Source organism: Hylobates moloch, unplaced genomic scaffold (genome assembly GCF_009828535.3).
Source record: "Hylobates moloch isolate HMO894 unplaced genomic scaffold, HMol_V3 SCAFFOLD_9, whole genome shotgun sequence".
Classification (NCBI taxonomy): domain Eukaryota; kingdom Metazoa; phylum Chordata; class Mammalia; order Primates; family Hylobatidae; genus Hylobates; species Hylobates moloch.
In genome coordinates, this window is record NW_026652284.1 from 99932756 (window position 1) to 99958011 (window position 25256).

Consider the following 25256-nt stretch of genomic DNA (forward strand, 5'->3'; position numbering starts at 1 on the left):
TGAGACTCTGTCTCAAAAAAAAAGGAAAATAGAGGCTTTTGCTTAAATTATTGAATCAACCTTATCACAGGGTCAAAACCACCTCAGGCAAAGATACATTTCCATTTCTATCATTTCACGGATGTTGATCTGGCAAGTCAGACACACCTCTGCCATGTTCTCTGTAGTCCGAGATGCCATCATCTCTCAACCGGATTATTGCAAGTGCCTCCTGGCTGGCCTCTCTGCTTTGCCCTTACCCCCCATTATCTACCACCAGATGAATAAGGACACAGAGAGTGGACCCTCTCCATGTTAGATCAACTCACTTCTCTGCTCAAACCCTACAATGACTTCCCATTTTATTCAGAATAAATCTCCAAGTCCTCATCACAACCTGCAAGTCCCTGCAGGTATCTGCTAGAACTGTCCTCTCTGATGACATTTTTATTCACTCTTTCCTCACTACGCTCTAGGGCAGTGCTCTGCAAAGTGCAATTTCTAATGACCTTTCAGGGATCTGGGATGTCAAAATTACTTTTATTCTAATACTAAGATGTTGCTTTCATGCTCATTTTCTCAGAGCACAAATAGTTTATCAATATAGCTTTAGATTCCACATTGTATCTACTCTTCAAAAGACTACCACTTATTGAGTTTTGAGGTAGTATTAAAGGGAAGAATAACTACAAAGATCTGAAAATGCTGTTAAAATATTCTTCCATTTTTCCAGCCATGAATCTGTGTGAAGCCAGATTTTAAAAAATATACTAAAACCAAAACAATATCCTAAAACAGATTGGATGCAGAAGCAGCTATGAGAATCTAACTATCCTCCAATAAGTCAGACATTGAAGAGGTGTGCAAAAATGCAAGACAATGTTAGTCTTCTCATTATCTTTATTTTGGAAAATATAATTTATTTTAAATAAAAAGATTACTTATATTAACATGTAGTATGTCTATTATAGTAATTTTAAGTGAATCAGTAACTGTTTTCTAATTTTCTGAGTTTTAATTTCTAATATGCCTTCAGAATTGACTAGAGCAAGAAAATATTGATAAATATCAATAGAATCCATATGACCAATGCTCTTCAAGGTCTTCAACAATTTTTGGGAGTGTAAAGGGGGCCTGACACCCAAAAATTTGAGAACTACTGCTCCAAACTCATTGGCCTTATAATTGTTCTTCTCCATTCCAAAAAGAGATCAAGTAATTGTCTCATGTAATTATGGAGGGCTGAGAAGTCCAAGATCTTCAGTTGGCAATCTGGAGACTCAGGAGAGCTGACATTGTAAGTTTCAGTTCACATCTGGAGGCAAGAGAAGATTGATGTCCCAGCTCAAACACAGGCAGAGAGAAAGCATTCTTTCTTGCTCAGCCGTTTATTCTATTTAGGCCTTCAATGGATTAGATGAGGCCCACCTACATTGGAAAGGGGAATCTGCTTTACTCCCTCTACCAACTCAAATGTTAATATCAACCAGAAACACCCTCATAGGTACACCCAGAAAAAAATGTTTAACCAAATATCTGGCACCTCATGGTCCGGTCAAGTTGACACACAAAACTAACCATCACATCCTCCATTCATTTAGGTCACTGCTCAAATATTATTTTATCAGAGAGAGGTTTCCCTATAGCATCCTGTATAAAATAACACCAAAAACTTCTTATCCCCTCTGTCTCCCTAACCACGCTTCAGTTTTCTTTGCATGTATCACCATTTATAAATTATACATGTATCATTTTGTTTCTTCTTCCCCTACTATAATATTAGCTTCTTAGGCTGCTTGAACAGTTTAGTTCCTTGTTATATTCCCAGTGCCTAGAACTGGCACATAGTAGGTCTTAATAAATATTTATTGATGAAATGAATAAATGCATCGTACTACTTATGTAGACTTAAGACTACAATTAAGGTTTGAGGAAAGAATGTTAATAGGGAGAAAGGATCGAACTGCCCTGAGGTGAATTGTAATGTGTATGTATCAAACACAGTGCTTTAAACAAGGCCGACCTTTCTTTCAACTAAAAGTCTAGAGCTAGACAGTACAGGGAAGGTATGGTGACTGGTTTACAAAGTTCTCAGGAACTCTATGGTGTGACCCTTTCTTCATGGTTCGATATGTCAGGTAGAGCCAGACATCATATCCTTATTCTCAAAGGAAAGGACCAAGAAAAAAAGCGAAGTAAAGGGTGCATAATCGTTATTTTTAAAGAAAGACTTTCAGAGGCTGCCACTCAACAATCCTGCCACTCAACAATCCTGCCACTCAACAATCCTGCCTACATTCCTTTGCCAGATTTAGTCAAATTACCATACCTGGTTGCAAGTGAGTCTGAGAAATATGCTTTTAATCTGAGTGGACACACACATAACTAAAATATTGGGGATGGTTCCATAGAGGAAAGGAGGCCATCAGCAGTCTCTGCTATAGGTAGGTATTGTATTGTCTGCACAATTCTGGTAATGGAATTCCTTTTCCATTAAGGAACTCTTCCCCACTCTATATCATTTCTTGTGGTCCTGGCGATATCTGCACAGTACTTCCTCTACTAGACATGAAAAAGTGACCTAGACTAGGTGAGTTATCATATTCTATCCTCTCGACCCATTGATCAATCCAGAGATGATCACATGACCCAAGCAAGGCCTGGAATGGGCAGACACGGCCACACAGATCTGCCTGTAAGATTTCTATATAAAGCATGAAAGATCAAACCTTTTTGTCTTGGGGATGCTAAGCTGGGAATTCATGAATCCAGGACCACTGACATTCATCTCACCTCAGCTACATGAAATATGTTCTATCTGCAATAGGAGAGAATGAGGCTAACACACAAAGACAAGCAGATCCATAGAGTGGAGAAATAACAATGTTATGTTATCAATTCTTGGATCTAAGTGTGTCTGAAGTCTGATGTCTCAGGTATGAGATCCAGTAAATTCTTTATGTTTTATGTTTTGCTTAAGTTGGCTGGTCTGTCTTTCTTTCTTCTTTCTTTCTTTCTTTCTTTCTTTCTCTTCCTTTCTCTCTCTTTCCTTTTCCTCTTTCTCTTTACCTTTCTTTCTTCTTTCTCTAATTCTTTCCCTCCCTCCCTCCCTCCTTTCCTTCCTTCCTTCCTTCCTTCCTTCCTTTCCTTCCTTCCTCTCTCTTTCTTTCTTTTTCTTTTCTTCTCTCTCTCTCTCTTTCTTTCTTTTGAGACAGGGCCTCCCTCTGTCACCTAGGCTGGAATGCAGTGGTGACGTGTCAGGCTGAAGCGATCTTTCCACCTCAGCTTCCTGAGCAGCTGGGCCCACAGGCATGCACCACCACACCTAACTAATTTTTAAACGTTTTGTAGAGATGGGGTCTTCCTATGTTGCCCAGGCTGGTCTCGCAACCTGGGCTTAAACAATCCTCCCACCTCAGCCTCCTGAAGTGCTGGGATTACATAAACCACCATTCCCAGCCTTCAGTTGGTTTTTGTTGCATTTGAAATTCCCAACCAAAATTTGTATCATTGTCTCTTTAAAACATTGTCATTGTTTTCTTTAAAATTGTTCTAAAATGTTGTTTACCACTTAATAAAGATTAATGTCTGATGTGAAAAGGAGAGAATGTCTGTCTCTGCCTCAAACACATAATTTCAAAGTCTGGGTTATCTCCTCTGAAAAGCTCTCCCTGACAAATATTTCTTTTCCACTATCTCTGTCTACCATTGCCTGCTTGATGCCCTTCTCTTTGTTAGAGTGTCCATCACCTTTCTAACATAATACTTACCATACTGTATTGAAATGACCTGTTTCTAGGAGTACCTGTCCCTTTAGATGACAATTTCCTTAAGGACTACGGACTATCCTTGTCCTACCTTTAACCCTCATGTCTCCAGTACTTACCTCCCTGCTAGGTGAATAAAAATGATTGTATTAAATCTAGTGCTACAAACATGCACCTACAACTTTTTATCACCACCTCGTGGTAGAGGATTAAATTACTCTTCTGTTTCCTTTGGAATATAGCAAACAAATCAAGTGCCCTTGGAAGTGGAAACTACAAAACTAAAGTGATGATAAATTAAAGCATCACCATCCAGTTGACTAAACTAGAGTAAATTTCTCAAAAATGGAATTGCTGAAAGGTTGCCAAGTCAAAACTACCCTAAAATAGCAGACCAATTTCATTAATTTTAAGTAACTCTGAAGAAATTTCAAATTATAAGAACATATTCTGGCAAATAAATCTTAATTTATGGTTGTGAAATTTTGTAATATGGCATCAAAAGATTTTTTAAAATCTGGTTCATTTTTGCATGAAATGGTTTGAGGTCAGTACATTTCCAGTAGTTTTTCTCCTTGAGGAGAAAACCAAGCTCTGGTGCAATCACAGACTCTGAGTGACCATTGATTCCAATTGGCTGCATTTCAATGTCAAAAAAATGTTTGTGTTCGGGGACATGAGCAGGTATTAAATCGAATATGACATTTTCCAATTTGCAAACAGGAAAACAAGCAATTAAAATCACTGCAAGCAGGTGAACATTGGCAAACACTGTATGGGAATATTTTGCATTTCCTCAGATCCTTAACATTCATTGTCCTCCCCTCATCACTCAACTCTCTTTGGATACTTGTGAAATTCCCAGTCCTATTTCTTCTTTAGCAAAATCCTGTCACTCTCCAGATTACCAGGCTTCTTCCTTTTCTAGTTTATAATCCCACTTCTTGACGAAGCCTTCCCTAGCTCTTTCCCATAATTGTCTCTGCCATCTGACAGGCATGTACCTCTTAGCAATGCCCTCTTTTAATAATCTCTTTATTGAGATATATTCATTATTATTTTATTTTTTGATAGTGAGTCTCATTTTGTTGTCCAGGCTGGAGTACAGTGGTGCAATCATAGCTCACTCCTGCCTCAGATTCCTGGGCTCAAGCAATCCTCCCATCTAAACCTCCCCAGTAACTGGGACTACAGGCACATGCCACCATACTCAACTAATTTTAGAATTTTTTGTAGACATGAGGACTCACTGTGTTGCCCAGGCTGGTCTCGAACTCCTAGGCTCAAGTAGTCCTCCCACCTCAGCCTCCCAAAGTGCTGAGATTATAGATGTGAGGCACCACACCTGGCTGAGATATATTCACATAACATACAATGCACCCAATTAAAGTGTAAAATTCAACAGTTCTTAGTATATATATTCAAAAAGTTGTGCAACTATCACAATCAATTTTGAAGTTTTTATTACACCAAAAAAAAAAAAAAAACAACAACCAAACAAACCAAAAACCCTGCACCCATTAGCACTGAACCCTCATCTCCTTCCCTGACACCCCACCCATCCCTAGGCAACTACTAATCAACTTTCTCTCTTTATAGATTTGCCTCTCCTGGGCATTTAATTTAAATGGAATTACACAATGTGTGCTCTTTTGTAACTGGCCTCTTTCATTTAGCATGGTGTTTTCAAGGTTTATCCATGTTGTAGCATGCACCAGGATTTTCTTTTTCTTGCTAAGTAGTATTCTACTGTATTTATATGCCATATTTTATTTATCCATTCATAAGTTGATAGACATTTGGGTTGTATCCACTTTTGTTTGGGTCGTTATAAATAAAGGTGTTATGAACATTTTCATACAGTAAGTCATAGAGTGATAGATTTTCATTTCTCTTGGATATATTACAGAGGATTGTAACTGCTGGGTCATGTAGTAACTCTATGTTTAATCTTTTTTTTTCTTTTATCTTTCTTTTTTTTTTTGAGACAGAGTCTTGCTCTGTTGCTCAGGCTTGGAGTGCAGTGGCGCGATCGCGGCTCACTGCAGCCTCAACTTCCTGGGCTCAGATGATTCTCCGACCCCAGTGTCCCAAATAGCTGAGACCACAGGCACGTGGCCCCATACCTGGCTAATTTTTGTATTTTTTTTAGAGACGGGGTTTTGCCATGTTGCCCAGGCTGGTCTTGAAATCCTGGGCTCAAGCAATCTGCCCATCTCGGCCTCCCAAAGTGCTGGGATTGCAGGCATGAGCCACCGTGCCCAGCCTATGTTTAATCTTTTGATGAACTAACAAACTTTTCCAAAGTGGCTGCCCTATTTTACATTTCCGCCAGTAGCGTATGAGGGTTCCAATTTCTCCACATCCTTGTCCACACTCATTATTGTCTGTCTTTTTAATTTTAGTCATCCTAGTGGGTGTGAAGGGCTATCTCATTATGACTGTGGTTTGTATTTCCTGATGGTTAATGATGTTGAGCATCTTTTCATGTGCTTATTGGCCATTGGCATATTTCCTTTGTGAAAATGTCGGTTCACATCCTTTGCCCATTTTATAACTAGGTTATTTGTCTTTTTATTATGTAGTTGTAAGAGTTCTTTACATATTTTAGATATATCCCGTTTGCAAAAATTTTCTCCCATTCTGTAGGTTGTTTTTTCATTTTCTTGAAGTGTCTTTTGAAGCATAAAAGTTTTAAATTTTGATCAAGACCAGTTCACCTTTTTTTTTTTTTTTTTTTGGCTTCTTGTGATTTTGTCGTGATATTATTGTCAAATCCAAGGTCATGAAGATTTAATCTTACATTACTCTTCTATGGGTTTTATAGTTATAGCTCATACATTTAAGTCTTTGATCGAATTTAAGTTTTGTATATGGTGAGCGGTAGAGGTCAAACTTCTTTACTTTGCATGTCGCTATCCAATTATCCCAGCTCATTTGTTGAAAAGACTATACTCACCACCCTTGCTGACATTCAATTGCCTGTAAATGTGAGAGTTTATTTCTGGACTTGATTTGCTTCCATTGAACTATATGTCTATACTTATAATACTACCACATTGCCTTATTATATTTTTGTAGTATGCTTTGAAATCAGAGTCCTTCAACTTTGTTCTTCTTTATATTTGAAAAAATATATATTCCGGGCCCCTGGCATTTCCATGTGAATTTTTGGATCAGCTTGTCAATTTCTGCAAAGAATTCAACTAGAATTCTGATAGAGAGTCTGTTGAATCTGTAGATCGATTCAGAAGATACTGCTAACAATATTAACCTTTCAACTTCCTTCAAAAATATTTTGTAGTTTTCAGAATGTGTTTCACACTTATTTTGTTAAATTAATACATTTTTAGTGATATTATAAATAGATGTTGGCCGGGCGCAGTGGCTGATGCCAGTAATCTCAGCACTTTGGGAGGCTGAAGTGGGTGGATCACGTGAGGTCAGGAGTTAGCGACCAGTCTGGCTGACAAGGTGAAACCCCGTCTCTACTAAAAATACAAAAATTAGCCAGGCACTGTGGCGGGTGCCTGTAATCCCACCTATTCGTGAGGCTGAGGCATGAGAATCGCTTGAACCTGGGAGGCAGAGGTTGCAGTGAGCTGAGACCGTGCCACTGCACTCCAGCCTTAGTAACAGAGCGAGACTCTGTCTCATAAATAAATAAATGGAATTTGAAATATATATTCAGATTGTTCATTGCAAACATATACAATTGAGTTTTGTATATGATCTTATAGCCTACTAATCGTTTAGTAATTTCAATAGTATTTAGTGAATTCCTTTTAATTTCCTATATATATATATACAAGATCATGTCATCTGCAAATGGAGATAGTTTTACTTCTTTCTTTCCAATTTGAATGTCTTTTAATTTTCTTGCCTAATGGTCTTGGCTAGAGCCTCCACCAAAATGCTGAGCAGAAATAGAAAGAGTGGACACCTTTTCTTTTTCTGAATCTTAGAAGGAAACCCTTATAGTTTTTAACCATTAAGTACAATGCAAGCTATTGATTTTCATAAATATTCTTTATCGGATCAACTAGTTCCCATTGATTTCTGGTTTCCTAGGTGTTTTTATTAGAAAAAAGTGCTGAATGTTGTTAAATATTTTACATCTATTGAAATGACCATGTGTTTTTTGTTATTCCGTTGATGTGGTATATTACATTGATTAGCCTTGAGATGTTAAACAAACCTTGCATCCTACTTGGTCTTGATGTAGAATACATTTTATACATTGCCAGATTCAGTTTACAAGTATTTTGTTGAGGATTTTTGCATTTCTATTTACAGGAGATATTGGCAGATGGTTCTGTGAAGTCTTCGTGTGTTTCTTTGTGTTAAGGAAATGCTGGCCTCAAAGAATAAGTCGTGAAGTGTTCCCTCTTCTTGTATTTTTTTGGAAGAGTTTTTGAAGATTGGTCTTCATTCCTCTTTAAGAGCTTGTTTGGGGGTTCCGGCAGGGAAGCACAGCTACTCCTATATCCTTGATGGAAGACTGGTCCTCCTCTATTGGGGATGGTCGTCCTCTTCCACCGAGTGTGCAGTATTTGGGAGGGATGCACGTGGAGCAGTGAGGGAGGAAGGGGACACCCATCTAGCCAGCCAGATCAGCCGAATCAACCCTGGCAATTAATGGGGTAACAGATGTTGCAGCTAGATCACTCTCACATCCAGGAATGGTTTTCATTACTCTTTAAAAAATGACTGCTAGATATCACCTGTAAAGTCATCTGGGACTGGGCGTGTGTGTGTGTGTGTGTGTGTGTGTGTGTGTGTGTGTGTGTGTAGTGTTTTGGTTGCTAATTCAATCTCATGTTATAGTCTATTCAGATTTCCATTTCTTTTGGGTCAGTTTTGATAGTTTTGAGACAGTGGCGGCTCATATCTGTAATCCCAGCTACTCAGAAGGGTGAGGTAGGAGGATTGCTTGAGTTGAGGAGTTAGAGACTAGCCTGAGCAACATAGCAAGACTCCACCTGAAAAAAAAAAAAAAAAAAAAAGAAGTTTTGATAGTTTGTGTCTTTTAGGCTAATTTGCTGACATACAATTGTTCATGGTCTTCTTTATAATCCTTTTTATTTCTGTAACATTTGTAGAGACGTCTCCTCTTTTTATTTCTGATTTTAGTAATTGAATATATTTCCTTGGTCAATCTAGCTAAAGGTTTGAGAATTTTGTTGAACTTTTAAAAGAACCGACTTTTGATTTTGTTGATTTTCTCTACTGTTTTTCTATTTTCCATTTCATTAATTTCTACTCTAATCTTTATAATCTTTATTCTTGCCTAACTTACGCTTGACTTAGGTTTAGTTTTTCTTTTTTCTCCAATATCTTAAGCTGGAAGGTTATTAATTTGAGATCTTTCTTCTTTTGAGGTGGACACTTACAGATATAAATTTTCATCTAGGCAATGCTTAGCTCTATCTCAAAAGTTTTGGTATGTGAGCTTTCAGTTTCATTCACTTCACAGCATTTATTTATTTATTTATTTTTTGAGACGGAATCTCGCTCTGTTGCCCAGGCTGGAGTGTAGTGTTGCTATCTCAGCTCACTGCAACCTCCACCTCCCAGGTTCAAGTGATTCTCCTGCCTCAACCTCCCAAGTAGCTGGGATTACAGGTGCACACCACTGCTCCTGGCTAATTTTTGTATTTTTAGTAGAGATGGGGTTTCACTATGTTGGCCAGGCTGGTCTTGAACTCCTGAACTCAGGTCATCCACCTGCCTCAGCCTCCCAAAGTGCTGGGATTAGAGGCATGAGCCACCATGCCCGGCGTTTCACAGTATTCTTTATTTGTACTTTCTTCTTTGACCAATTGGTTATTTAGGTGGGTGTTATTTCATTTTCACCTATTTGCGAATTTTCCAAATTTCTTTCTATTATTAAATTTTCATTTCACTTCACTGTATTAGAGACTATACTTTGTATAATTTCAATCCTTATACATTTATTCAGGCTGTTTTATGGTCTAACATAGAGCTATCCTGGAGAATGTTCCAAGTGCAATTGAGAAGAATACATATTCTGCTTTTATTGGGTAGAGTGTTCTAAAGATGTCTGTGGCTGGGTGCACAGACAGGTGCTCATGCCTGTAATCCTGGCGCTTTGGGAGGCCAAGACGGGCTAATTGCTTGAGCCCAGGAGTTTGAGACTGGCCTTGGGCAACATGGTGAAACCCCATCTCTACTAAAACTACAAAACTTAGCCGGGCGTGGTGGCACGTGCCTGTAGTCCCAGCTACTTGGGAGGCTGAGGCAGAAAAATTGCTTGAGCCTGGGAGGCAGAGGTTGCAGTGAGCCGAGATCACACAACTGCACTCCAGCCTGGGTGACAGAGCAGGGCCCTGTTTCAAAACTAAATAAATAAAAATAAATAAAGATGTGTGCTAGCTCTAGATGGTTATAGTGCTGTTCAGTCTTTTATTACCTACTGATCTTCTGCCTAGGGGTTCTATCCATTATTGGAAGTGGGTTATTTATAGCTCCTACTACTACTGTTCAATTGTCCTTTCAATTCTGTCCATTTTTGCTTCATGTATTTTGAAGTTCTATTGTTAGGTACATACATATTTATAATTATTATATTTTCCTGATACATTAAAAAATGTACTAAAGAGGGACCTTATATATCTAGTAACTTTTTGTCTATTTTAAAGCCTCTTTTGCTACAGGAGACAGAGTTTCAATTCAGATACAGGCTGGGTGCAGTGGTTCACTCCTGTAGTCTTAGCACTTTGGGAGGCCAAGGCGGGCAGATCACTTGAGGTCAGCAGTTCGAGACCAGCCTGGCCAACATGGTAAAACCCCATCTCTACTAAAAATACAAAAATTAGCCGGGCATAGTCGTAGATGCCTATAATCCCAGCTACTCGGGAGGCTGAGGCAGGAGTATCGCTTGAACCTAGGAGGCAGAGGTTGCAGTGAGCCAAAATCGCACCATTGAACTCCAGCCTGGGTGACAAGAGCAAAACTTTGTCTCAAAAAAAAAAAAAAAAAAAAGATACATACAAACAGATAAAAAGTAAAAGAATGAAAGAAGATACATAGTGCAAAGAGCAATGATTTAAAAAAAAGGCTGGAGTGGCTCCCTTTAAGCATTGTTTCTTTAGTTTTTAAAACATATTTATAATGACTGCTTTGAAGTCTCCATCTGTTAAATTTGACATCTAGACACCCTCACAGGCAGTCTTGTTGCCTGCTTTTTTACTATGTATGAGTTATTTTTGTTTGTTTGTTTCTTTGCCTTTTTTTCTTTTAATAAACAGTACATTTTAGGTAATACACAGCAGCAATTCTGAATACTGATTTCTCCCCCTCTCTCTTTCTCTTCTTTTTTTTTGCTTGTTTGTTTGGTGACTTGGTTACACTATTTTAATAAAATCTAATTTCCCCCGTATGGGATGACACCCTGGGATAAGAGTGGGCTTAGCAGAGCTCTCTTTGACTCTTTCCCTGATTCTGTTTAGCTGTCTGTCCCTATTACATCACACCCAGCTGTTAGGCTCCACTAATTGACTGCTGATTTTTCTAATCTTTCCAACAATGCCCTGGGACATACACTGTGACACAGTTTGATCTAATTAAATTCAAGCAAAATTTTTTATTTTTTCTTCCCTCATTTCAGGAGGGCTGTTAGTAGCTATCTCTTTTTCTGGTTCTCTCTCATAAATATGGCCTATAGTTTAGATTGTTCTCATAGAGCTACCAGCCCCCTCTTAATCTCCTCTCACCAAATCACCATTGTTTTAGAGAGAGCCCTTAGGCTTGAACTTCCCCTTTTTCAGATAAAGCCAACTCCTTTGGGAGAGAGCATTAGAACTCTCTGTTCTTTATGACTACCTCTCCTACCTCGAACAAAACCACAGAGCCATTGACCCAGGTGCTGAACAGTAACAAGTGGCCTGCCTCCCTTGGAATGACACCTCTGCTTTACGAGCGGAGTCCTGGATGGGGTGGGGGAAATAGCCCCTGAGCTATGAGTGGGGGCTGGATTGAGGAGGGGGGCCCCCAGTCTCTTGGCTGCACTACTCAGGAGATGGTGAACCTGTGTCAACTGAAGTTAGAGGAGATTAAAAATGCTCTTGGCCTGCCCCTCCTTGTGAGATACTATATCTCTTGACTGGAAACCAATCAAGTGATATAGTGTCTTTTTTGGCCACATTTGCCTGGAGTGGAGCTTCCGTCAAACTGAGCTGGTGGGAGAGGGAGGGAGACAGCAGGTCATTGTTCAAATGTCACTGACTATTGCTGTTTTACATATTTAGTAGATTTTGTTGAATAAATATTGCTTCATTTGCTGTATGTTCTTAGGACAGTTTTCAGAGATTTTAAATTGTTGTGTTTGCATAATATTTACCAGCATGGTTGTTTCACTGGAGAATGGGTCTGTAGATCTCTTTATACCTTTCCAGAAGTCTTAGTCCCTTCTTAAAAATTGAATTCCATAAGTTAACATTATAATTGCTAGTTTTTGTTGTCATTGTTGACTGTTTCATTTTTAAGTTGTAATAATAATTGCCAGTAAGGCAGAGTGACATTATTTCTTCCTGATGAAGTTGACTCCTCTCAAATAAATAAATTTATATGCAAATATAAAAACAGAATGGGGAGAGGAAACCAGATGGGAGAGACATTTTATAATTTGTCAAGGTAAGAGTATACATTATTTTTCTTTCTGGTTTTAAAAGGCAACAACCGGCCTGGCGCAGTGACTCATGCCTGTAATCCCAGCACTTTCGAGGCCTGGGTGGGTGGATTGCTTGAGCCCAGGGATTTGGGACAAACCTGGGCAACATAGTTAGACCCTGTCTCTACCAAATAAAAAAAAAAAAAAAGCGCAACCACCAAGACTCAAAGCGAATTTATATTTTATAATGGGAAGCAAGCATGTAGGTACTAGCTACCAAGCTGAGACACCTGAGTTTTTATTTTGACCCAGCTATATTTGAATATGGGTAAGGTATCATAAATTCACATTTGAATTACTGCACCTATCACATGAGGATCTTATTTTCAACTTGTCTTCATTCAATGGAACCACTTTTGGTAGTATACATATGAATCCGCAAAAACAATTAATAATTGGCTGGGTGCGGTGGCTCACGCCTGTAATCCCAGCACTTTGGGAGGCCAAGGTAGGCGGATCATGATGTCAGGAGATCAAGACCAGCCTGGCCAAGATGGTGAAACCCCATCTCTACAAAAAATACAAAAAAAAAAATTAGCCGGGCGTGGTGGCGGGCACCTGTAATCCCAGCTACTTGGGAGACTGAGGCAGAGAACTGCTTGAACCCGGGAGGTAGAGGTTGCAGTGAGCCAAGATCATGCCACTGCACTCCAGCCTGGGCCACAGAGCAAGACTCCATCTCAAAAAAAAAAAAAAGAGAAAACAATAATTATTGTTATAACAGCTCAAATTTATCAAGTGCTTTGCCAGTCCCTTTTAATATTTTTGAATGTATTATTTAAATTAATTCTAACAATACTACTATGAGGCAATTCAGATGATTTTCTCAATCTCACAGATAAAGAAATGGGCACTGAGAGGTAAGCTATTAGTCCAGTGTCACTCAGTTCTTTAGTCAGTGGTGGAGGCTGGATTTGAACCCTAGTTACTCTCGTTTCCAGAGCTTTCACCTGTGAAAGGAAAATAAATCTTGGCGCCCCAAATCACTAAGCTAAGATCAAGCTGGGAACTGCTTAGGGCAAAACCTGCCTCCTGTTCTATTCAAAGTCACCTCTCTGCTCACTGAGATAAAGGCATATCTGATTGCCTCCCTTGGAGAGGCTAATCAGAAACTCAAAAGAATGCAACCATTTGTCTCTTCTCTACCTATGACCTGGAAGCCCCTTTCCCACTTAGCTTCGTTCTCCTGCCTTTGCTTCGAGGTGTCCCGCCTTTCCAGACTGAACCAATTTCCATCTTAATATGTTGATTGATGTCTCATGTCTCCCTAAAATGTATAAAACCAAATTGTGCTCTGATCTCCTTGGGCACATGTCATAAGGACCTCCTGAGGCTATATCATGGGTGCATGTCCTCAACCTTGGCAACATAAACTTTCTAAATTAATTGAGACCTATCTCAGATATTTAGGGTTCATACACCGAACTTCTGATCTACGCTAATACACAACAAAATTTTAGCATCCTCATAAAAAATGCATACAGTAACCTCCTAAGGGTGATGCTTAGAAAATTTTCTTTATTTAAGAGAATTACCCATTTACTCACTCAGCAAACATACTGAGCACCTACTATAGCCATTAAGCTTGATTATTTAAGCATGGACAGCTCTGGTTTGAGTCTCATTGTTTCCCATGGGAAACAACATTGTTAAGCACTAACACAAAGCTGTGACTGTGGGAAAGGTCTTAACATTTTAATAAGCATGTACCACATGCCAGACACCATGCTAATGCCAAAGTGCTTTACAGAAGTAATTTCATTTCATCCTACCAAACACCACAAGGTAAGTGGTTAATAATGCAGGATCTGAAGTCAGCCTTGTGGGGCTGACATCCAATTCCATCACTGACCTGCTGTGTCAATCAGACAAATTATTTAAAATCTCTGGGCCTCAGTTTCTTCATCTGGAGATGGGTAATTCTGGTAGCAGCTAGGAATGTGTTCAGCTACAAGTAAACGAACACCTAGCCGAAGTGTCAAAGGTGTGTGAACCATCTTGAATAGGAGCTGGGTAAAATGAGGCTGAGTCCTACTGCGCTGCATTCCCAGATGGTTAAGGCACTCTAAGCCACAGGATGAGATAGGAGGTCAGCACAAGATACAGGTCATAAAGATCTTGGTGATAAAACAGGTCACAGTAAAGAAGCGCTTGGCCAAAACCCACCAGAACCAAGGACCAGAGAGTGACCTCTGGTTGACCCCACTGCTACACTCCCACCAGTGCCATGACAGTTTAAAAATGCCATAGCAACATCAGGAAGTTACCCTATATTGTCTAAAAAGGGGAGGCATGAATAGTCCACCCCTTGTTTAGCATATAATCAAGAAATAACCATAAAACTGAGCAACCAGCAGCCCTCAGGGCTGCTCTCTCTATGGAGTAGCCATTCTTTTATTCCTTTACTTTCTTAATAAACTTGCTTTCGCTTTATGGACACGCCCTGAATTCTTTCTTGCGTGAGATCCAAGAACCCTCTCTGGGGGTCTGGATTAGGACCCCTTTCCTGTAACAATAGTGGTGTAAACAAATAAGAGTTTATTTTTCTTACATAATCAAAATTCTGGAGAATACTGACTGTAAATGTTGGTTTAGCATTTCAACAATGTCAGGGATGGTATTCTATGATTCTTTCTGCCCTTTCTTTGGGAGCACAAGATGGCAGATGCATCTCGGGCATCATGTCAGTGTTTAGGGCAGCAAGAGGAGCAGAATTGCTTACCAGGCTCCAGGAGCCCTCTTTTGATTGGGAAAGCCAAGGCAAAACCCCAGCAGATTTCTGCTTATGTCTCCATAGCCAGTACTATCATATACAGCCACCCAAGCTGGAAGTATGTAGGAGCCACATTTTACCCACACAAAACGGGTTCTGTAAGCAAGGGAGGGAAGAATGACTATTGTTGGGTAAGCATCTAAACAGTGTCTCCTACGTTACCTTATGGCATTGTGAGAATTGACAGCATTCATGCCAGGCTTTTAACACAGACCATGTACTCATCCACTGCCAATAAATATTAGCTGTTTTCTTCTGCAAATGAAGAGGTTAAACAACTTACCCTGAATCACGTGGTTTCTACTCAAGAAAGACAAGATTCAAAGGCAGTTCCTGTGGACTCTAAAACCTAAGCATTAATAATATAAAAATTCATTAGGACTTCTGGGTAGAGGCTGTTAAAGGGTTCCATTGTTCCTGAATTCCTTTTTTTACACTTAAGATTCACACATTTTTTCCTTCACAGATATACTAAAGTATGGCTCAGCTGGAGCCCCTGCAGCTGAATTAGAGCTGAATTAGGGCAATAAGAAGTGGACAAATGGCCAACTCTGGGGCTAAGTCTTCTGAATCACCAGGCAACCACTTACAATACAGCAAAAAAAAAAAAAATCTGTATTTAAGAGAAAACTGTATCTAACAGAAAAATAGCCTTGAAGCACGATCGTTCAATTAATCATGAAAATGGAATATTGACCTTTCAGGACAATGCTTAGCTCCTCTCAGAATGGAAAATAACTGAATGAGAATCAAAACCTGATGTGTGAACTGTCCCTTCAAAGCAAGATATTCTAAAGATGTTAGAAGCTTTTGCCAGGAAAATAGACATCTCTACTTTTCATTTAAAAAAACTTACCATTACTAATGAAAACCACAACATTTAGAGAATGATGCCTCCTTTCATGCCCACCACTGCGTGAAAGGACTTAGCTCTGCATTTGCAAGGTGTGAGAAACATGTGAGTTAGTGACTTCATATAGAATAACTCCATGGATATAATTACTGTGTACAGAGGTGTCTGGAGAGCAGATTTTTAATCAATGCCAGGAAAAGCCTGTATTACATTAATAGAAAATGTAGAACACATGGTTCCAAGTCTGTTTGCTCAACCATACAATGAGCAAAGTATTACTGATTTGACTCATCTTCTTGGGGTCTCCACTAATCCCTGGCTGCTAAAAAAAGGAAGTATTTTTCTTGTCCAAGATTATCACTCTAGTAACATGGTTGTGGTCATAACTTTACCACCAACCCCTTCCATGAGCTGTTGTTGCTTTACCTTTGGCCTCCAGAAAATCTTATTATTTTCTGTCTTCCATGCTCAACCATACAATGAGCAGAGTATTACTACTTTCCAGAGGGTAAAAAAACAGAAGATAAGCTCCATGAAGACATCAGCTATGTCTACAAGGCCTGATAGCATTAGTTGCTGGACTTAGGCAATTTGAAAATGATCAGCTTTGTGGCTGGGCATGGTGGCAGATGCCTGTAATCCCAGCTACTTGGGAGGCTAAGGCAGGAGAATTTGCTTAAACCTGGGAGGCAGAGGTTGCAGTGAACCGAGATTGTGCCATTGCACTTCAGCCTGGGTGACAGAGGGAGACTCCATCTCAAAAATATTAAAAAATAAAATAAAATAAAATGAAGATGATCAACTTTGACCTTGCCAAGTAGGAACATTAAAGTAACAATCATAATGACCAACCACCCAACCACCTACCACTGACATAACTTCAGAAAAGGACTTCTTAACACCAAGCAAAGAGGATGAAATATTTTTCAATGTAAACAGCACTATTTAAGTGGAATGAGCTTTATCAAAATCTCACTCCCTTAACCTAATTTTTCTCACTTGGTATGGACAGATTAGCACCTGGGATTCACAGGGTCAGTCTTGGCATTGTTCTCTGAGTCCTGGATTCACTTTCTGGGCACTGGATTTCAAGGACAAGAAGGTTCTCTGGTATAGGATTACAGGCAGGATCCAACAGTTTCAAGAGGCATGCAATGAAAAATCTTCACTAGAAATTCTAGAGCATATTTATAATTGGAGCAGAGAACTTGGAAAGGCTTCCCTCTTCATCCTCATGATTTGATTTGAAGTCTCTCATTCCTTTACGATTAAAGATTAGACTACAGATTCAAACTCCCATGATTGCCACTTACGTATACATCTTAACTCTACTCCTGGAACCTAGCCTCCTTGCAGGCAGGGGCTATATTCTCCACAGGATCTGCCACTCAGCAGGCACTTAGGGTGTGAGCCTTGATGACTCTGGAGTCTGTAAAAGTTCTAAAAGCCATTCAGCAGCAGATGAACATCATTGTGAGTTGATCCTGGGGGGAAAATGGACCTGTCCAAAGAAGTAAGAAAAAACAGTTTACAGTTAATTGGAAGTGTTCATGTTCATATATTTAACTACATAGTACCTTGTGCCTATGCTCAGAGTATAGGAAGGTGATCTGCAGCTAAAATATGTCTTTTAACAAAACTCAAAACAATCAAGGCTGTCTATATTGAAGTCCTGAAATAAGGACTTTATAACCTAGATTTTCTTATGCAACATGTAGTCTTCTCTATGTACTTACTACCTACTGTCAAAGGAATAATCACAAGAGTTTGGCAACTAGTAAGAAACTTTAAGACAATCTTGTTTTATATTTTTCAAGGAAACTGGCTCTAGTGAGGCTGAGTAATCTATTCAGGACACAGCACTGAGTGCTCACAGAGTTGGGCATAGAACACACGTTTCCTGTTTTCCAGAGCCATGATCTCTCCACAACACTGTTTACTCCTCTGGCTGATAAAAGTCACCTTCTGCTTTCATATTCAATTCAAAAGTGCAAACAGTGACTGGCAGTGGCACCAGATGGTGAAGAGAGAATAAACATCATAAACAGGATAATGACATGACCCCTGTCCTCAGTGACTCATAATTGAATGGAAAAGGGCACTCACACACTCAAGTAACATGTTTTGGGGTAAAAGTTTATCTTGAGAAATAATAACATTTTTTCAACCTTTTCAATCTACCCAATTTGCTGAGCCTTTTGCTCTTTTTTTCTACTGTATTCTTAATATCTAATATGCATATTACATAGAATATCTGGTATAGGCAACTAGATATCCTTGTTCAAAAATCAAAAAAGGCCTCTAGAGGCTGCTCTTCAATGTTTGAGAGAAGGAAAATAAAATATTTTATCAAATTGTCTGCTGTACAAAACCCTGCTTATCAGCTTATACACTAGTATGCAAACTTATAGTTATCACACCAATCAAGATAAGGATGTCACTTGTCAGTATACATCAGTGTTAATCTAATCAATGCTCCAAACAAATATCATGGTAAAAGCACTGAAAGACACACTATGGTGAATACTATGAGAGTTACACATACAATGAAAAAGGAGTGAGAGGGTTAATTCTGAGTGGTACGATCCTTGAGGAAAGGGACTGTATGTTTTATTGAATATTTTATCATTTTCCTAGAACATGGAAAAACAGTGGGCATTCCAAAATATCGTATGCATGAGTGGAGGGAATGAAGGAAGGAAAAATGGGAGCAGGGAAGGAGGGAAAAGAGAGGGATGGAGGGAGGAAGAAATGATGGCTGGTTAGTTAGAAGCTGAAAAACTCATGTGTCAGAGCAGGTACTTGAGTGGTCTCTAGGCAAAGCATGATGCTGGGAGTGGAGAAAGTATTCTAGGCAGAGACTGGGCTCCTTCTTATTTATGGCCACTCAGGGCATGCACTATGCTACTCTAGAAGGGCCTGTTTATATATATAGACTCCAGCAGCTCCAAGGAGGGGAAAGACTAGAAAAATTACTGCATAGTGGTAGATGTCTTCTTCTAAATCTATTTACAGTTCATCAATTATGATTAATTTGGCTAAGTTTTTCTTCAAGATAATTTAGGGGGAGGTAGTGGTAGAAATAGGAGGCAGTATGCTGTTTTAGAAATGACAGATCTGAGTTAAAATTTTGGCCTTTCCACTTACCTGTGCAACTTCAAGCTCCTTGAGGACAAAATCTGCCTACCTTGTTCTGAATTTATCTCAGTATCATGCACACAGAATGTACTTAATAAATATTGGGTGATGAATTTTAATCACATATGGTGCACTTGATAGTTTTCTTGTCTGTAAAATGAGCATGCTGGCACTCATTTTACATGGTACAATGAGCATATGACAATATGGTATGAAGTGTGTACCACAGCACAGGCACAGGGTGAATGCTTATGAATCAAAGTTATTATTAGAAACAGGGCTTTTTGGAATGAAAATGTTTAATCCAATTTTATAATTGTATAATCCTTTGTATTAAAAGCTGAGAGACAGTAATGAGAGTCGGAAGGGAATGTGGTTAGCCCAGTATTTCTCAACTTGAGCAGTACCCATCACTAGGAGGGGCATTTGAAGACAGGTGAGGAGTTTATGGTTGTCTAATGACTGGACATGTTAATGATGATTGGTGGGCAGGGACCAGACCAGAGATGTTAATTGTCCAGTAAAGTGTGGGACAGTTCTACACAAAATACCTAAGCCAGTTTCTTTGAAAAATACAAAATGAGATTGTCTTAAGGCAATTTAAAATGCCCAATTGTGCTCTCATTGAAAAGCACAACATTGTTGGGCATGGTGGCTCATGCCTGTAATCCTAGCACTTTAGGAGGCCAAAGAGGGCAGATTGCTTGAGCCCAGGAGTTTGAGACCAGCCTGGGCAACATGGCAAAACTCCATCTCTACAAAAAATACAAAAAGTTAGCCAGGTGTGGTCGCAGGCACCTGTAGTGTTAGTTAGCTACTTGGGAGGCTGAGGCAGGAGGATCCCTTGAGCTGGAGAGGTCAAGGCTGCAGTGAGCCGTGTTTGTGCCACTGCATTCCAGCCTGCGGAGCAAAGCAAAGACCTTGCCTCAAAAAAAAAAAAAAAAAAAAAAAAAAAGGACGGCATTGTGTTAGAAGTCATGACATCATGATATCTATTAGTTTCCTGCCATCTTTCACTTTAACACAAACATACAAAACTGCAAGGCTGTTTGAAAAGTACTTGCACAAGAAATTACATTTACCTCCATTCTCTTGTCTCACATACATGAACAAATAGATATCAGATCTTATCTTGTTCAATAAAATCAAGTAAAACGCAATTTTTATACATGCATAAATTTTTTAAAGTTCTAATGGAAATGGTGCAGAAAATGTGGCACTATATGCAGAAAATATGTTTGCAAAAACCATTACAAAGAATTTTACCTGATCACAGAAACAACCAAGACAATATTTTAAGGAAATCAAACAAAGCAACTTGAAGATCTATTTTCACCCTTTCTTTATTGTCTCCTGGCCCTGTATTCCACATAGTAAACATCTGTGTTCCTGTAAGATTTCCGTTCCCCTGCTGAGCAATAGTTCTGCTGGGCTTGCTAGAAGATTTGCCTATTCCTTTGCAAAGACGAAGACAGACAAATGATAAAATGGCAAAACACTGAAGAGGGAAATATATAGGTCAGGAATGTAAGGAAAAGGATTTAGAATAGTGACCTCCAAAGTACGGTGCTTACATACTCCGAGAAGCACCCAGGAGACAAAGGCAGACTATAGTAGAACCTCTGCTTGTATTTATTTCTGAAAATTGACACTGAGGTTCTCACCTGAATCATGCATCAGACTATGTATTTCCCAGTATCAAGGGGTTGGTGACAGTGTTCTCACCCATTTTTGTATTTTGCATATTGCAGTTTATATGTGTCCAGCTAAATGAACTTAAAGATATCTGGTTTTTGTTTTCTTTTTACTATTTACATTTTTTTCATTCATTTATTTACTTTAGGTATTTTCCAGTATCAAGGGGTTGGTGACAGTGGTGCTCTCACCCATTCCAGTATTTGGCATATTGCAGTTTATGTGTCTAGCTAAATAAACTTAAAGATATCATCTGTTTTAATATTTACATTTAATTAATGAATTAATTATAGTGCAGTGGCATGATCATAGCTCTCTACAGCCTTGATCTCTCAGGCTCAAGCAATCCTCCCACCTCATCCTCCCAAGTAGCTGGGACCACAGCATGTGCCATCATGCTTGGCTAATTTTTTAAAAACTTTTTGTAGTGACAAGGAGTCTCTATGTTGCCCAGACTGGTCTTGAACTCCTAGACTCAAGCAATCCTCCTGCCTTGGCCTTGCAAAGTGCTGGGATTACAGGCATGAGCCACTGCACTTGGCTTATCATCTACTTCTTCTTTTTTTTTTTTTAGAGTCTCACTCCGTCACCCAGGCTGGAGTGCAATGGTGCGATCTTGGCTCACTTGCAACCTCCACCTCCCAGGTTCAAGTGATTCTCCTGCCTCAGCCTCCTGAGTAGCTGGGACTACAGGCGCATGCCACCATGCCCAGCTAATTTTTGAATTTTTAGTAGGGATGGGTTTTGCCATGTTGGCCAGGCTGGTCTCTCCTGACCTCAAGTGATCCGCCCGCCTCAGCCTCCCACAGTGCTGGGATTATAGGCATGAGCCACCATGTCTGGCCCGTATCATGTTTTAATTAAACACTACAAAATAGACAACAGTCTTTCAAAAAAGATTCCTACAAACAGTGGATTGAAAATAACAATCATGCACGCATGGATAAACAACTGAAAAAAGTTAAACTAATGCTCATCTCATAGGAGGAGCTCTCCCAAAGCTACATTAAAAGATAAAACATGGTAACCAATTGTTTAATTCAATAGAACTTACTGTGATGCTGGAAGTGTTCTAGACTGGCACTATCCAACATTGATAGTCACTAGGCTTATCTGGTTTCTGAACACTTAAAATATAGCTAAGTGGGCTAAAGTTTTATTTTAAAAATATAATTATTTAAACACACATAGGCTAGTGGCTACCACATTGGACAGCACACATCTAGGAGACACAAACAGAGCCAGGCCCTTGGGTTTGAATCCAAATGCTATCACACACAAGCTGTGTGACCTTTGGCTTAACTTTCCTGTGCCTCAAATTCTTTATCATAATCATAATACCTATCTCATATGGCTGTTGCTAAAATTAAATTTTTTTTTTTTTTGAGACGGAGTTTCGCTCTCATTGCCCAGGCTTGAGTGCAATGGTGCGATCTTGGCTCACTGCAACCTCTGCTTCCCGAGTTCAAGCGATTCTCCTGCCTCAGCCTCCTGAGAAGCTGGGATTACGGGCATGTGCCACCATGCCTGGCTAATTTTGTATTTTTAGTAGAGATGGGGTTTCTCCATGTTGGCCAGGCTGGTCTCAAACTCTCGAGCTCAGGTGATCTGCCTGCCTCAGCCTCCCAAAGTGCTGGCATTATAGGTGTAAGCCACTGTGCCTGGCCTAAAATTAAATAGTTAATGCATAAAAAGTACTTAAATATTGCAAGATAAATGTTAAGTTAATGCATAAAAAGTACTTAAATATTGCAAGATAAATGGTAAGTTAATGCATAAAAAGTACTTAAATATTGCAAGATAAATGGTAAGTTAATGCATAAAAAGTACTTAAATATTGCAAGATAAATCTCCTAGTCAGATTTGAGGAAAAAAAAGCAAAAAAAAATTAAAATAATTTGAAATATGAATTGACAAACTCTTGTTACTAATGAACCTTGAACTAAGTCTACATTGGGGCTTCATAAATTCAGTACTTAGTATGAAGCTATCACAAACTGCAGGACATTAACAAATAATTTATTAGGTTGGTACAAATGTATTTGTGGTTTTTTACCATTGAAAGTAATGCAAAAACCACAATTATGTTTGCACCAGCCTAATACTTCATCTTTATCCTATCCTTTCTGACACTTCTTTTTTTTTTTTTTTTTTTTTATTATTATTTCACTGGGCATTGTGGCTCACACCTGTAATCCCAGCACTCTGGGAGGCCGACGCGGGTGGATCGCTTGAGCTCAGGAGCTCAAAACCAGCTCAGGAGTTCGAGATCACAGACAACATGGCAAAACCACATCTCTATAAAAAAATACAAATTAGCCAAGTGTGAATACAAATACAAATTAGCTAAGTAGCGCCTGTAGTCCCAGCTACTTGGGTTGCTGAGGTGGGAGGATCGCTTGAGCCCAGGAGGTCAAGGCTGCAGTGAGCTGTGATTGTGCTACTGCACTTCAGCCTGGGTGACAAAGGAAGACCCTGCCTCAAAAGTAAATAAATGAAAATAAAAAATATTTAAAAAAAATTTTTTTTTTTGGCCAGGCCCAGTGGCTCACGCCTGTAATCCCAGCACTTTGGGAGGCTGAGGTGGGTGGATCACTTGAGGTCAGGAGTTTGAAACCAGCCTGGCCAACGTGGTGAAACCCTGTCTCTAAATACAAAAATTAGTTGGACATAGTGGTGCATGCCTGTAGTCCCAGCTACTTGGGAGGCTGCTGTATGAGAATTGCTTGACTCTGGGAGGTAGAGGATGAAGTGAGCTGAGATCATCCCACTGCACTCCATCCTGGGCAACAGAGACTCTGTCTCAAGAAAAAAATAAAATTTTTTAAAGACTGGGTCTTGTGCTGTCGCCCAGAATGGAATGCACTGGCATGATCATAGCTCACTACAACCTCAAACTCCTGGGCACAAGCAAACCTCCCGCCTCAGTCTCCTGAGTAGCTGAGACTATAGGCTCATGCCACCATGCCTGGTTAATTTGTTTTCATTTTCATTTTTTGTAGAAATGGGGTCTTGCTATGTTGCCCAGGCTGATATTGAACTCCTGGCATCAGCCATCCTCCCACCTCAGCTTTCCAAGGTGCTGGAATTACAGGCATGAGGCACCATGCTCAGCCTTACATATACTTTATAATGAACATGCTGTATCAATACATATATACTTATATATAATAAATCTACATATATTAGATATGTACATTGATTTTTTAAAGAAAATGAATGGAATAAAAAACCAAAAATGTGTAGAGATTACTGGGCTAAACCAAGTAAAGCAAGTTTGTTTCCAGTAGAAGCAATGCTGAATGGATTGACATTCCATTACTGTGGTTAAGTTACACAGATAATAAGTTAAAAAATTTGCATATGGAACAGCAGTTGCTTGGAAATTTTATAAAGCCACAATATTCTAGTATGATGAACAAAGGAGGTCTCATTAATTATGTGTCATTTTACTAAACAGTAAAAAAAAAAAAAGAATATATATATATATATATATACACACACACACACATATATTTTGAGATGGAGTCTCGTTCTTCGCTCTGTCGCCCAGGCCAGAGTGCAGTGGCACAATCTCGTCTCACTGTAACCTCCAGCTCCCAGGTTCAAGCGATTTTCCTGCCTCAGCCTCCTGAGTAGCTGGGATTACAGCAATGCACCACCATGCCCAGCTAATTTTTGTATTTTTAGTAGAGACGGGGTTTCACCATGTTGGTCAGGCTGGTCTCAAACTCCTGGACCTTGTGATCTGCCCGCCTCGGCCTCCCAAAGTGCTCGGATTACAGGCGTAAGCCACTGCGCCCGGCACAGTAGAAATATTTTTAAGCCCTGATTTTTAAGTAGTAATAAAATTTCTAGAATAATATATAATTGTTAAGAAAACCATACTTTGATGATAAAAATAGTCCAAATAGTATACATATCAGGGTGACATTAAAAATTATATCAGACAAAATAGAATTTAAGCCAAAAACTATAAAAAAGAGGCAAAGGACACAATGAAAAAAGGGCCAATTCATTCAGAGGGTATAACAATTGTAAACATATATGCACTCAACCTCAAAGCACCTTAATACTATATATAAGAGAAATATTAAAGGATCTGAAGGAGAGATAGACTGCAATACAATATTGCAGGAGATACTGAAGGAGGTTTCAATACCCCACTTTCAATAATGGACAGACCATTCAGACATGTAATAAGGAAACACTGAACTTTAACACTTTAGACCAAATGTACCTAAAAGACATATACAAAACATTCAATCCAACAGCAACAGAGTATACATTCTTCTGGGCACATATGAACCATTCTCCAGAATGTAACATGTTAGGGCACAAAACAAGCTTCAGCAAATT

The 25256-nt window shown here is 39.3% G+C and overlaps 1 protein-coding gene across 1 annotated transcript in view; it reads right to left on the reverse strand.

Annotated features, from left to right (window-relative positions):
- Window positions 1-15872: 15872 nt before the first annotated feature.
- TAF2 (TATA-box binding protein associated factor 2) overlaps window positions 15873-25256 on the reverse strand; it is a 113856-nt gene continuing 104472 nt past the window's right edge. The window contains exon 27 of the mRNA XM_058444597.1: window positions 15873-17565. Within this exon, the coding sequence (XP_058300580.1) occupies window positions 17516-17565 (50 nt within the window). The 3' untranslated portion in view covers window positions 15873-17515. The remainder of the gene's footprint in view (window positions 17566-25256) is intronic.